A 13,346-nucleotide genomic window follows, 5' to 3' on the forward strand; every position below is an offset into this window, starting at 1 on the left:
GCCGCTTTCTATTGGCTAGCTGGCCTGCCTGTCAGAACTCCTCCCGGAGGGCGGGCATGTTTTGACTCTCCTGCACAGCGGATTGCACCGCGCCGCACGTCAATCACCCCCATGCGGCGCGCCGATTGGTCGATGCCTCGGCCAGCGCCCGCAGAAGCACTCTGGGAGCTGTAGTCACCACGGCCGCCCGCGCCTGCCTACGGGTCGGCGATAAGACAACAGCCCCCAGGATGCCCCGCGCGGCGGCGGCGATAGTAAACAAGCGGCGCGGGACACGTGTACCGGCCCGGCCGCTGCCCGCCCGCGCCCCCCGCCCCGCACGGCCCCGCACGGCCCTCACGGCCCCGCCGGCCCGGCCCGGCCCAGCCGCGCTGTGCGGAACCGGCCCGCGCTGCGCCCCAGGCACGGCGGCGGCGCCCAGGGCACAGGAGGTTGCTAAAGGTCAGGGAGTGAGTCAGCAGCTCCGCTCGGCCTCGGCCCTCGCCGCTCTTTCATTGAAAAGGCACCGGTGGGAGCTTAGGCCCAAAATACAAGTTGGGCTTGGGAGGAGAAAATAAATTAAATCCATGCAGGTTTATCGATCCAGTAGTGTGTCCCAGACAGTCCCATACATTTATTGCCAAAATAACACTGTGGTTTGGTTAAACATTACTATTAAGACATTTTCTCACTTTTACCCATTAACTGCAGGAGATCAGAGAGACACAGCTCTTCCAGAGACCACATCTTCGTCACAAAATAGATTAATTACTATGCATGATGTGATACAAAGCAAGTACATTCACAATTCAGAAATAGACAATATTTTAGAAACTGAGGATAATTACAATATTTTGCAACTGTTGCGATTTTTCCAACAAATGCACTTCTTTCTTAGCCTGATGGAAAAATGTCACAATATCATTCCAGAAATGAGAACGTGTCTTAAATCCAGTCTCAGAAACATTTGCTGTAATTTGGTATCTGCGTCAGTTCTGCTGTTCAGGGATGCTAACATAGCACTGCATGAAAATAAGGGAAAAAAAAGAGTTAAGTTAAACAGAAATTATTCCGTTTGGTTAGTGACCACTAGAGGGAATGCTGGATTGTTGGTGCCACAGGCCTACAAGGCCTACAAAGGCAACACAATTGAAAAGAAAATTATACCATATTTGTATTTGGCATCATGACACGCTTAGTCTGCAGATGTCATTGGCACATCAGGTTGAGATTTGCCTTTTCCACAAAGTAATAGTTTGCCTGTCAGTAAAGTCATTGCCAGCTGTAGGCACTGTTTGAAGACAGATATTACTCTGAAAAACACCCAGTATCTTCTGCAGTGTGAACTGGAAACTATTACTCTCTGTAAGCAAGCTTAGCTTTAAAGAGAAGTAGAAAAGTAAATCCCATGGAATTTAACTCAAAGTCTTCTGTGCCTAATGACCAAACAAACATGTGCTTAATGACCTTTAGGTATACCCAATTTGAAAATATCATTTCAATAAGGACCTTGAGGAAAATAATCTTAAAAGTAATCCTGAGATTCAAATATTAAGTGACTAGACAGCTTATTGTAATATCAGCTGTCTACCCCACATCCCACAAGCTCACATTTTCCCTATATTTACAGTTCAGGCTTTTTCTAAATAACTGATACATCTTTATATAAGAAAGCTTTCATGACATCCCATCTCTAAAATACATTCTTTTAATAAGTAGAAAGCTGCTAAACCAGGAACCATCTTTTTTACACTGCTCCACAATAAAATTAATTTTAAGGCTGTGTTTCTTCCCCTTCTCTTTTGATCTCCCTTACACATCTAAACAGCCTTCAGGCTCTTTGGAGAGACATCCAAGCTTCTTGGGCATTTTAATGCATTTCAGCCAGAGTGAGGAGGGGCAGCAGACCTGGGCATGCAGATGTCTCCCCTCTGCAAACTGCCTTCTGTGCCTGTGGTACACATAAAACTCACAGTGTGCTCTTCTGAAAGCTCCCCCTGCCACAGTGTGGGACATGGAAACGGCAGAGGCCTGATCCAGCAGTACAAAAGATACAAAATCCTCTCTCAAGTCCCATCTTTCTTCAGAAGAAGTCTGTTGGCCTCAAGGATATGAATGTTCTTATGGAGCACATTTCCACCCTGCTACATACTTTTTGGACCCAGAGCAAAATAGCTGCACAGCTATTTACTGTGAAGATTCACAGCTCTCTACAAAAGCTTCATGCATGAGTGTTACCTGTGAAGCCCAGTCCTCTGAGATCCACTGGCCCAGATTCCAGACACAGGTCTAGACAAGTAAATACCATTGCTGAATTAGAGCCTCAATATCACACTGCAATCTATGACATACCCAGAAAGCACCAAAATATGAATCCTACCTAAGACTGAGATTAAAATCTTGTAAAGATGAATGTCTGAACTGTTTTGAAATTCTTAAAAGAGACATGTAACAGCTTTCTTGTTTTCAAATCCACTTCTCCTTTGCATACAGTAAGTTAACATTTACTCAGCGATGATATAAGGGAAAATAAGTAAAGGACAAGTAGTCCATGCAGTAGATGACAGCAAGACACACAAAACTAACAAAGCTTACTCACTACCCATTGGCTCAAGGCAAGTATGTATCATATAAATTTCAGTATTAAGATTATGTCAATGCCATACTCCTTGCTCTGAATGCCTGGTCTCTAATTAAACCATTACTCCCCCTCCACACACCCTACCTCACCTTACTCCATGCCCAAATGAATGGGTACTCAGAGAATGAATCAATACTTGTAACACAGGCACTCTTGGGAGCTTTGCTGATTCAGTTGCTTCTGCTGTTGTAAAAGGTAGAAAATAAGGTGGGGGACTGGGAAGTGTCATCTTGAGTTATTGTCACATTACATGTGACTACCAAGAAGCAATAAACAAACAGGAGACTACAATTAGAAAATACTGATTAATTTGCATCTTAGCTATTTGCCTCTTAAAATTGCCAGGCACAAAGTTAAGAAGCCACAAAGCATATTTTTTAAATTAGTAATATTTCGGTCAAAGTTGTATTAGTAAAATATATGTTATATATTGGGTTTGTGCCTATCTCCACTTTTAATCCCTCCTGTCCCAAGTCAATCCTGCCCTTATAACATGGCTGTTACTGCTGACTCTCTGAAATACAACATATCATTATTTTAATCCTGCTACAGGAGCTTTCACATCAGCGTGTAGGCATCCACCCTCAGTAATTAACTAAACAGTCCCCCAGGCATGAGAACTCCACTCACCAGAGCTTCTACTCCTATTCACCATGGCAGCCTCTCTTCTGCAGCCATTCTGCCTCTCAGTCCAGTTTTCTCCTCACACAGTGACCTATGTATTTCCTAAAGTCATTTGTACTCATTCCTTCTTCCAATGGCCATTTGTGGCTTGCTGCAATGGTGGCTGGCTCTGTCCTCCTTCCTACAGACATCCCACACTTCACTCAATGTCCTCACAGAAGATGCTCTTGGGAATGAAGAGCAAATGAAAAGAAAACTTGTTATTCCCAGGAAAGAAGTTATCTCTTGAGGGCTAGAAGAGAAATTTCACTTGCCTCCTGCAGTGACTCAAATTGAGGAGAAACAGAATAAATAACAGGGCAGGGATTATTTTTTTCCCCCCTTCCAAGACAGGTCAGGAATCAATGAGAAATTTATTTCCTGTCATTATGGCACGGATTCCAGTTTCAGCTAAAATGTTTACCTATAAAAACAGAGCAAGACTAAAACTGACAACAGTATTAGGAAAAAAATAAAAGCTTCACATATCATAAAACAAACCAGAAGAGTGATAAATAAAAAACTCCTCCATCCCAACTCAAAGCTGGCAGAAAAACAAATCAAGAAGAAATAACAGAAAAACAGTAGGTTTCCTCTGTGCTGGTTGGTAAATTAAAATGCCAGTGAGTGTTCCTGGGCACTGGAATACAATCATCTGTACTGTATATGATTCATTTTAGAATAGCCCTTGTGCAGTTTTTGCACAGGCCAATAGCTAATAATTTTCAGATATGATTTGGAAACCACCATAGGCCAAGGACTATTCTCAGTCGGCCATCTGTATATGGCCACCCCAAATGGAAAGCTGAAAAAAATCTTCCTAGACAACTTATAAATGAGGCCAGAGAAATCCTGGAAAATAGTATAATGTTGGCCATTCAGTACTAGCAAACAGTCTCAGGCACATAAAATTTCCTATGATAGATACAGCCATACACATGCAGCCAAAAACCAATGGTACAGTCTAGCTAACGTTGCTCAAGAAGGCACACCACCTGACCCCACAAGGACAAAGCAACAAAGAGAAAAAGAATACAGAGCTTCTTGGTAAGTTGGATGGATTTTTCTAGATAAGACATTTATCAGAACTGAGTTTCCATCACCTTCAGAGATGTGAGAGAGCAGGTCCCAAAGGCTCACTCAGCTGCCAGGAAATAAGTCATCCACAGAGACCTGCACAGAGCATTATCCTCTCCCAAAACTTCACAGCTGCTCAGTGAAATAACTCAGTACCTTCAAAGAAGACATGACAAAGTGTTCATATCCTGAATTATGCTATTTTTAGACTGTCCTAATTTAATTTACCTCAGTAAGAAAAGGTTGAGTCAGCAGATACCATCACAATGACCTAGTAGAACCTAAGGGCAGAGTTTTTATATGGTCTTGATTGGGCAGCTTCATTATGTAATAGTTTGGTTTTCATCTTTTCCTTGTTCTGCCATACACACGCAGGCCTCTACCAGTTCTCTGGAAGGAACACAACCCTACCCATGGTATTCACTCAGCCATGGCAGTGCCAGAGCTGCACTCCAGCTCGTTCTGATTTGCCATCAGTGAAGGGGCAGGGGTGGGACAAAGAGGATGAGGAAGGGAGAGTGGCAGCCCAGCCAGCCAGGCCCCCTTGTCCCAGCACAGACCTAGCCAGTCACTCCTCACCTTATATCCCCCCACTGCCACTGGCTCTTCACCTGGCTGCCAGGAGAAAGACCATTTCCAGGGAAAGAAATGGTGTGAAGGAAGAGACAGTGGTAAAATCTAATTTTCCATCAACTTTTCATACCCTACCAAGATTATTCAGCTTCCTTTCAGTCCATGAAGTGAGAGTGTTCAGCCTGCTAAGATCTTTCTGTGCCAAAAAGTAGATTAAGAACTTGGAAACAGCCTTGGTATACATCTGAAGGACATACAACTCTCAGAACAATTTGAAAATAATCCTAAATTTTCTAAGACAGTCAACAGCACAGATCTGTACAGACTCAGCATACAAAGAGGCAATTCCTCCTTGGAGTCGTAGTTGACAACTGCAGACACAGCAAAGTATCTTAGAAACAAACAAACAAAAAAAACCCCAAACAAACAAACAAAAAAAAACCCAGATCCTCTAATCATCCCATGTATGACTGGACAAAAAGAGCTTTGAGCTAGCATAAAAACTTTAGCAAGAACCTGTAAAAATGTCTATGCTGTGGCACATTGACTTCCAGCAAGCAAATGTTATCAGATGCAGCAAACATCTGATAGAAGACTAAGAGTTGTCAGGTCTGTGGAGGATGACCAGAAGATACTGATTTTGCACATCTGGTAACTCCTGATACAGAATAAACAATAATGTTTGTCAGGGCAAGTGTGCCATGGACTACCAAATGGTACAATCATGACATAACTGTCACAGGGTCACCTTACAGAAAGCTTAAAGCACCAAACATTTCAAGCAACACAAAACCAAACCACAAAAAAAACCCCAAAAACCTAAAACCCACCATTCCAGCAAGGAGCAGAATAGTCTTTACTGAATAGAAAAGACAACATGAGGGAAGAAAATGGAGTGACAGTAGTTTAGGCTGTAAATGGTTTCACAGCACTCTTCAGAGATTTCCCTCAAGACTTCCACAGTTGGTCACTTCTGGACCTTAAACAGGAAATCCAGAAGGGAATGATTTCAGAAATGTTTATTTCAGATGAATTTGAATTAAATCTCATGGAGCACAATGTCATTTGACATTTAGAAAGTGATGGCATCAGCAGTAGGATCAAGGAAATCTTGCTCGCCTCTGGGTTTGTGTCTTGTGATCAACTTCAGGACTGCAAATCAGATTGTTTTCCCCATGGTTAAGGCATTTATAAAAACCATTTGCTGTCATGTGGATTCTCTTCTGGTTAGTAAAACATATGAACCCATGAATGCATCTTATACAGGATTTCACTCAGGATTTTCTCTCTTCACTAAGTGGGGAATATTTTCACCAAACTCAATAAAAATCTTAAATAACAGAAGCATCAGGTAGCTTAAGCATGGACACAGTCTAATAAGGTAAACCTAACACAGCGTTGTTTAAAATTATTAGAACTGTCTACTTTTTATTGAAAGGTCTGTAAAAAAAATCAGTAACTTGATATGATTTCATTCTTAGGATTAACACTCACCACATTTCTGACATGAAGCCTGGCACATTTGAAGGGTGCATATGAAGAGATCCAGGAGAAATCCCAAGTGCTGACAGATGAAGGATATAATGATTTGGATAAAACTTTAAAAGTGGTAACATTACTGTTGGTTAAGCCCCCCTGAATTTACCAACAAAGAAAATTCCAGAAATTGTCCAGGGCCCAAGAGCAACACAATAAAACTGCTGCAACATGAAGCTGTATTTTGGGAATCAGAAAACCCAGAGTCTCTGATTATCCTAAATTTGTTACTCCACAGCTTTTTCCCAGCTATAAACTACAAGCAAATCATCAAATAAAGTAATTATGACAATTACTGCATCAACATGTTTTCTGAGTAGACAGAGTATACACATAATGTCATTTATGAAAATCAGCATGAAAGAGTTAAGACTTATGATTCTTTTAAATAAATGAGCATAAATGGATCACTTGTAACCTTATGGTAATAGAATCAAAAGACAACAAGAATACCAACAAACATAGATTTTTATATATAAAAGTGTTGTTTATTGTAAGGAAACTTTAAATATAACCAACAATATTGAAAATATCATGACTGGCATTTATGGCCTTGATTGTAGTTTACTGCCATACAAGTAATTTTTAGCATTTTTCTTCATCACATCAAGCCAGTGCAAAATATAGGTAGCTTTTAGAGATTAAGCATACAGAATGACAAGAGTGTAGATCTTGGTTACCTGATATTTCCTTCTAGTATAACAGGCTTCTCTGTTTCCCATAAATCAAAAGTACAAAGGCAAGTTATCATATGTGCAATTATTCATACCAGGTTTCTAAGTAAAAAAAAAATTACATTTGTAAATTTTGTTCAGATTGTATTTTTTTAGAAATCTGATTTATAATTTATACCATACTATATGATATAAATTATATATTGTTATCATATTATATAATCATAATTTCATATACATGTATGATTATATTAATTGTCAGAACATATCACTAACTGTAGCATAATGATTACATCAACATACACAAATATGTGGCATTAGAAAAGTCATTATCTAAGAAGGAAAGATGGTGTAATTCAGGTGTTTGAATCAGGGCAGAAGCAGCCTTCCTACTACTCTTGCAGTGTCATTTTGGCAGAGCTGCCCATCACCAGTACACACTGGCTGTCCATGAACACCAACAGACAGGTCAGTAAGCAGGACTGAAACTGGGCTGTGCCTGAAATTTCCAGTCACAGACCCTCGTAGGCAATGAGCCCTGTGCTCATAATTAAGATATTCTCTCTCCTCAGTCTCAGAAGGTATCCCATGCTAATATGGCTGAACACATTATTTCATGATGACCTACAAGTTTTTGAAAGCAAGACATGTTAGCTTTAACAATGACAGATGTGTGCAAAGCTTTGGAAGTACTGATCTTTCAAATTAAAAATCCTTTTGCACTTCCTGTTAAGGATTTTCAAGGACAAGCTTAGTTTAGCATGGCTTTTGATATCAATCACTTCAGTAATTGACTCTGACCTTTGATAGCTAAGATTAGACTGCAGGAAGAGAGATATACAGAGATCATTTCACTTGAAACAGATTCAACAATAAAAAAGGTGAGACCTAAAAAAAATTAACTAGAGAACAAGCATAAATAGAGAAGACAAAATGCATAAATATAAAACAAGGGAGAAGGAAAACAATATAGGTTATGTATGATTAGGTAGAACATGACAATGACCCATGCCTTTGCTTTAAAAGCATTTAGGTTGTCAGTTGTCCTCACTCATGTACAGAATTCATATAACTAATAAAAAATGCAGTTTATTGCAAAAATATGCAAGTCCTCTAAATTGCATAAGATATTACAATGTCGTGCTGAAACATGACATATTAAACAAAGAGGACTTTAAAACAATTACAAAATGTTAAAAACCAGATTTGGGTCATGAGCGTTACACAAAACGCATTGTCATGCTTTATCTTATGATTAACCTTGTGATTCACTACATCTGTGATAAATGCAACATAAAATCATGACAACTGTAATAGTCAAAAAGTAATATCTACTGTATATCTTCTGTAGTAATACATATAAACACTTTGTGTGCACTAATACTTTCAACATATCACATTCGAACTAACAGTCTTTCCAGAAAAGATGTAACCTTTTAGAAGAACAGAAGTTGGTTTAACAAGTTCATCACATGTGGGGTTTTTAAAAAAATCTATTCTTTAAGGAAATGCTGTGTTAAAGGACTTGATTTTCAAAGGTGCTGAGCTACCACAGGCTCTCCTTATATCAGATGGAACCATAAGTACTGAGCACTTTTAAAAATCAAGCCCTCAATGTATTGAATTGCTATTTTCTTTACTAGTATTTCCACTGTCATAATTAATAAAAAAACAACAAAACAAACAAAAACAAAAGAACCACCCAACCAAAAGCAAACCAAACCAAAAAACCCCAATCCCATTCTTAAAATCACAGAAAATGCTTGGCATCTATAGGAAGAGAGACAATTTTTCAGTGGACTAACCACTACTGTGCTATATTCTCATAACAGATCTTGTTGCTCCAATGTTTAGTTCATGCACTGGTGTCAGCAATGTCCATGTTTGTTCCAAACAGAGCAACTAGCTGCTCTTCATAATTTGCAATGTTTCTTTTCAGAATTTCCATACAAGGTCCCAAAAGCCTTTCGAATGCCTGCACATCCATAACTAAGATAAAAAGGGAGAGAAAGAGAAAGAATATGATGTGCTCATCAGTAACAGACACTCATGGTAATATAGATATTTCAGTATAACATTTTAAATGACAACAGATAGTACTGAGACATTTATATTGTTCACACAGGAGGGAACTGCTTACCTTAGCAAAACCAAGATCAGCCAACACACTGCTGTCTTGAAACTTCAAAAATAAACTTGCTCTGTTCCTTATTTTGAAAATATTTTCATATTAAGATATATGTTACCTGAGAGCTTGTCTGAAAGGGCCTGGATTCCTCCACAAAATAAAGTTTTAAGACCCATAATATTTCAAAAAGCCACAACATTAACTGTTGTTGTTGGCTGTATCTGGGCTCTAACAGTCTATCTCCTTGCTCTTTTTACTTGCTTCCACCCAAAGTGAAAATGGTAATGAATACTTATTTTCACAGCAAATGTGCAAAAAGTTGAAGACTGTAATTCACACACAATGTTAGTGCACAGCCAACCAGAATATTTTCTTTATCAGATCACATAACATGGTCCTCTACAGTTCCAGCCAATAGGCCAGGGAGGAAACTTCATATACTTCCAACCTGCTGGCCAGTAATCTCTTGTCTCCTGAGAAATGTTCAAGATCTTTGCTGTTTGGGAAGTGCCAGTGCTTTGTTATTCAGCCATAATGGATAACAAAACAACACTCTTCCTGTCTCTTCCTGACCATTGCCTGTTATTCTTTCCCTTCTGTCATATCTTTGATCTCTATTGCCTGATGATCTCTGTGTGTTTTGAGTTATGAATTTTTAAAAATAGAGAAACTTTTTGGTTACTTGGTCATCAAATCATTACGCAGGAATGCCAAACCTATCTTTACTGTTTGCAGTTTTCCCATAGTTAGGAGCTTAACATCAGAGTCACAATAGAAACAACCAAATAGATTAAATATCATTTTACATTAGATATTTGCAGTTTTCTGATAGTTAGGAGCTTAACATTAGACCGTGAAAAGCAATGGCTGTGAAGGGTTGTCTATGAGCACAACTCCTACAGTCTTCACTCTTCCTCTGCCTGAGACTACGGTGTGAGGGGATGACTACATTAACAGCTAGTGAAGACAAAAGAATTTTTTAAGAGCTTAAGTCATGGGGATAAAAAGGCCCATGATTTTTAACAGAATTATTTCTTAGATGAGTCAGTCTACTGAGAAAAGAAACGCCTCACCTTTCTGCAGAGTATTAGACATTTATCTGATGTCTATAAGTAGTTTGCAGCAATATTCTGTACCGTCCTAAAAGAATTTTTACTTCCATACAGCTAGAGAAATATTGGATAAATTGTGGTAATAGTATTTATCAATTGTAAGTGATTTTTGCAGATAAATAATGCAAATAGTAATGGACAAGAATACTGAAACAGCCTTAAATCTTATATTCTGGGGAAAGACAGAGTGACAATAGAAACAACCAAATAGATTAAATATCATTTTATATTAGATATAAAATGGTATTGACTAATACCTAAACATTTGACAGTGCCAAGAGCAAATGCAGAAGCAGCTCGGGGTTTGTTAGTTACAAGAGCAAGTTCTCCAAAATACTGTCCTCTTGAGCATCGAGCTATTTCTACTGCTCCATTCTCTTCTAGATCTTGTTTGCCCTGAAATATCATGGAAAGAAAGAGAGAGAAAGAAAGAGTATTAGAGAAGAGATATGCCAAACTCAGGATTACATAAGCAAAGTTAGTGACAATGGTAAAAAAAAAGGTTTTTGTTTTAGGGATGTTTACCTTCCTTGCCATTATAATCCTTACTTCTCCGGATTCCACAATAAAGAAAGAATCAGCCAAGTCACCCTGCACAAGATAAAAAGAAAGTGAGTAAAAAAAGTGTAAAAATTCCCTTTTAGTTTCATGGTAAGATTAAAATATTTGCAACCAGGGCCTTGAAGCTCCTCTTTTTGATACCTGTGGCAAAAGAAACCACTTTTAATTTGAAAACCATACTCTGGACACATAACAATCAAAACATCTATACAGAAGCAACAGCAAGGCCTCTTCATGAAAAGACATAGCTGACTGTGCCTCACACAAAATGCAGAGAAAACCAATGTTGTGGAAGGCTTTTAGGATCCTTACTACCATTTATCCACTTCTGTGTTCCTCGCAAATGATTTCCCTTAGCAAGTTTCAGAATAAAAAGCCTCTAGGGGCTATGTGATATCCACTAATCATCCTGGGGCAAGACAATCACAGTTGCCTATCCTGAAGAGTTTAACTTTTGTCTTCTTGAAAAGTTGACCATATTTTAACAATAAGACCAAAGTGAGTCTTTAGTGCTCCTCCTTGGAAGCACACTTGTCAAGTTTGAATTTCTAAGTGTACTAAAAATGTTGACTCTTTTATTTATACCAACAAAGAGGCTTGTTCTTGAAAATATCAGAAGTGAAAAGTGAGCTTTAGAAACAAAATAACTACCTCTTGCATATAAGATCCATTGGTTTTGTTTATGTGAGAAAGAAAAATAGGGTTTAAAAGTATGCATTGTCTATAAATAACATGATTACTGTTACCTATTATGAAAGAAAAACTAAAACTAGGAAGAAACTGTACCTGAGCAATGATTTGTTCTCCATCTTTGTACACTTTGGTACCAATCACATCAACCACTTTTAAACGCTCAGATACCTTCATTTAAAAAAAAAGAAAATGTAAGAAATATTTGGTTAACATTATGATAGCATATATTTAGAAAGACCTTTCATATTTCTGTGAATCTTTGCACAGAATAGTGTATCTTTATTTTCCTGTTTTGATTGCCATTAAAAAAAGAACTGCTGAATATTGTTCCAGAGGGTATATTACATTATGTTCCAGAGGTTATACTATATTATGATAAGCTTCTAATTTTGTTAGAAGCCTTCAAAAATTATGTTCAGAAAAGCATGCATGTAAAAACATATGTAAAAATATAGCTGATAAATGAAAATATTTTTAAATTCTCCAAATCATTCTTTAGTTTTGTTGGCGAATATCTAGTAAAACTAAGCTTTGGGAAACTGAAAGTAAAGTTATGTTTTAAAACCCAATATGAACAATAATAAATTCTAAATTGAAATAAATTTAAAATGTAGTCTTTCTCTGAAACAAAGGTATGGAAACTTCTATTGTGGAGACACTTTGAATGCCAAAATTTGAAGTCCGCAAGAGCAGAATCTTATCAGGTACATCTGATACAGCTATTAAAATAATGCAATAGAAATCTTACTTCTAAAGATTTAAGGAATGGCAATGACTCAATAAAACTTTCATACATTCTTCTTTTTTTGGCATTATTTTTTACAATGATTCTTCGGAATGTTACCCTATCCTGTAAACACAAAGAGAAAAAGAGAGTTAATTAACTGAAAATATGTGCTAGAAAATACTTTAGATCTGGCTGTATATGACCAAATGACCCAGTTTTAGTCACTCAGTGTAGCTGGCTGCTCTCTCCCTACTGTCACTTGGGAAAGATTCCTCTAGAGGTCAATCAGGAGCTCCTGAATTAACCTCAGAATGGCTATGAAAATCCCTGCAGGGTACATACTCAGCTCACATACAGAGGTCAGAGTCTGCAGCAGTGAACACTGAGTGGGTAATTCAGGATATTTAAGAAATCCTCTATATTGAAATGTTTAATTTACAAAGTTTATTCATTACCCTGAGATCCCATACAAATTGGTATGTACTCAAAGAGGCTTTAGGGTTTTGTAAAAACCAAAATACATGAGTCTGGGTCTTAGGTCCCTGTCCACTTTTGCTGTTTCAGCAGAACAAGGCTCTCTGCTGCCCTGAACAGCCAACTGGACATTCCTTAAGATTTGGCCATGAAAGTGAACCAGACAGATGGAAAAACTACACTTATGGTGTTTTCTTAACTCTGTGTGGCTGTGCCCTGGTGACCAGCAGAGGGAAAATGCACTGCAAGCCTTCACTGCCACAGGGGCACTTATGGCCAACACAACCCAATTTCATTTAAAGCCATTCTTACAGTGTCCTAAACAACACCAGGAGTCACATGGATGGAGCTGGTGAATAACCACATTTCATTTCAGTCCTGGCATCAGTCATTAGATCAATATGCACATCTTGAAGATGATGGCCATCTCAGCTTACTTTTAGGGTAAACTCAATTACTCTTGTCAAAAATCCACGTAGTATAAGACTAGTAAATAACCTCATATTGG

General features: G+C 38.3%; 1 protein-coding gene across 1 annotated transcript in view; it reads right to left on the bottom strand.

Annotated features, from left to right (window-relative positions):
* Positions 1-6,935: 6,935 nt before the first annotated feature.
* The window catches only part of PRKAR2B (protein kinase cAMP-dependent type II regulatory subunit beta), a 75,429-nt gene continuing 69,018 nt past the window's right edge, over positions 6,936-13,346 (bottom strand). Inside the window, exons 7-11 of the mRNA XM_074540053.1 lie at positions 12,386-12,487; positions 11,731-11,805; positions 10,909-10,974; positions 10,641-10,779; positions 6,936-9,132 (exon numbers count right to left, since the gene is read on the bottom strand). Of these exons, the coding sequence (XP_074396154.1) occupies positions 8,999-9,132; positions 10,641-10,779; positions 10,909-10,974; positions 11,731-11,805; positions 12,386-12,487 (516 nt within the window). The 3' untranslated portion in view covers positions 6,936-8,998. The remainder of the gene's footprint in view (positions 9,133-10,640; positions 10,780-10,908; positions 10,975-11,730; positions 11,806-12,385; positions 12,488-13,346) is intronic.

This window comes from Zonotrichia albicollis, chromosome 4 (assembly GCF_047830755.1).
Source record: "Zonotrichia albicollis isolate bZonAlb1 chromosome 4, bZonAlb1.hap1, whole genome shotgun sequence".
NCBI classification, from domain to species: Eukaryota; Metazoa; Chordata; class Aves; order Passeriformes; family Passerellidae; genus Zonotrichia; species Zonotrichia albicollis.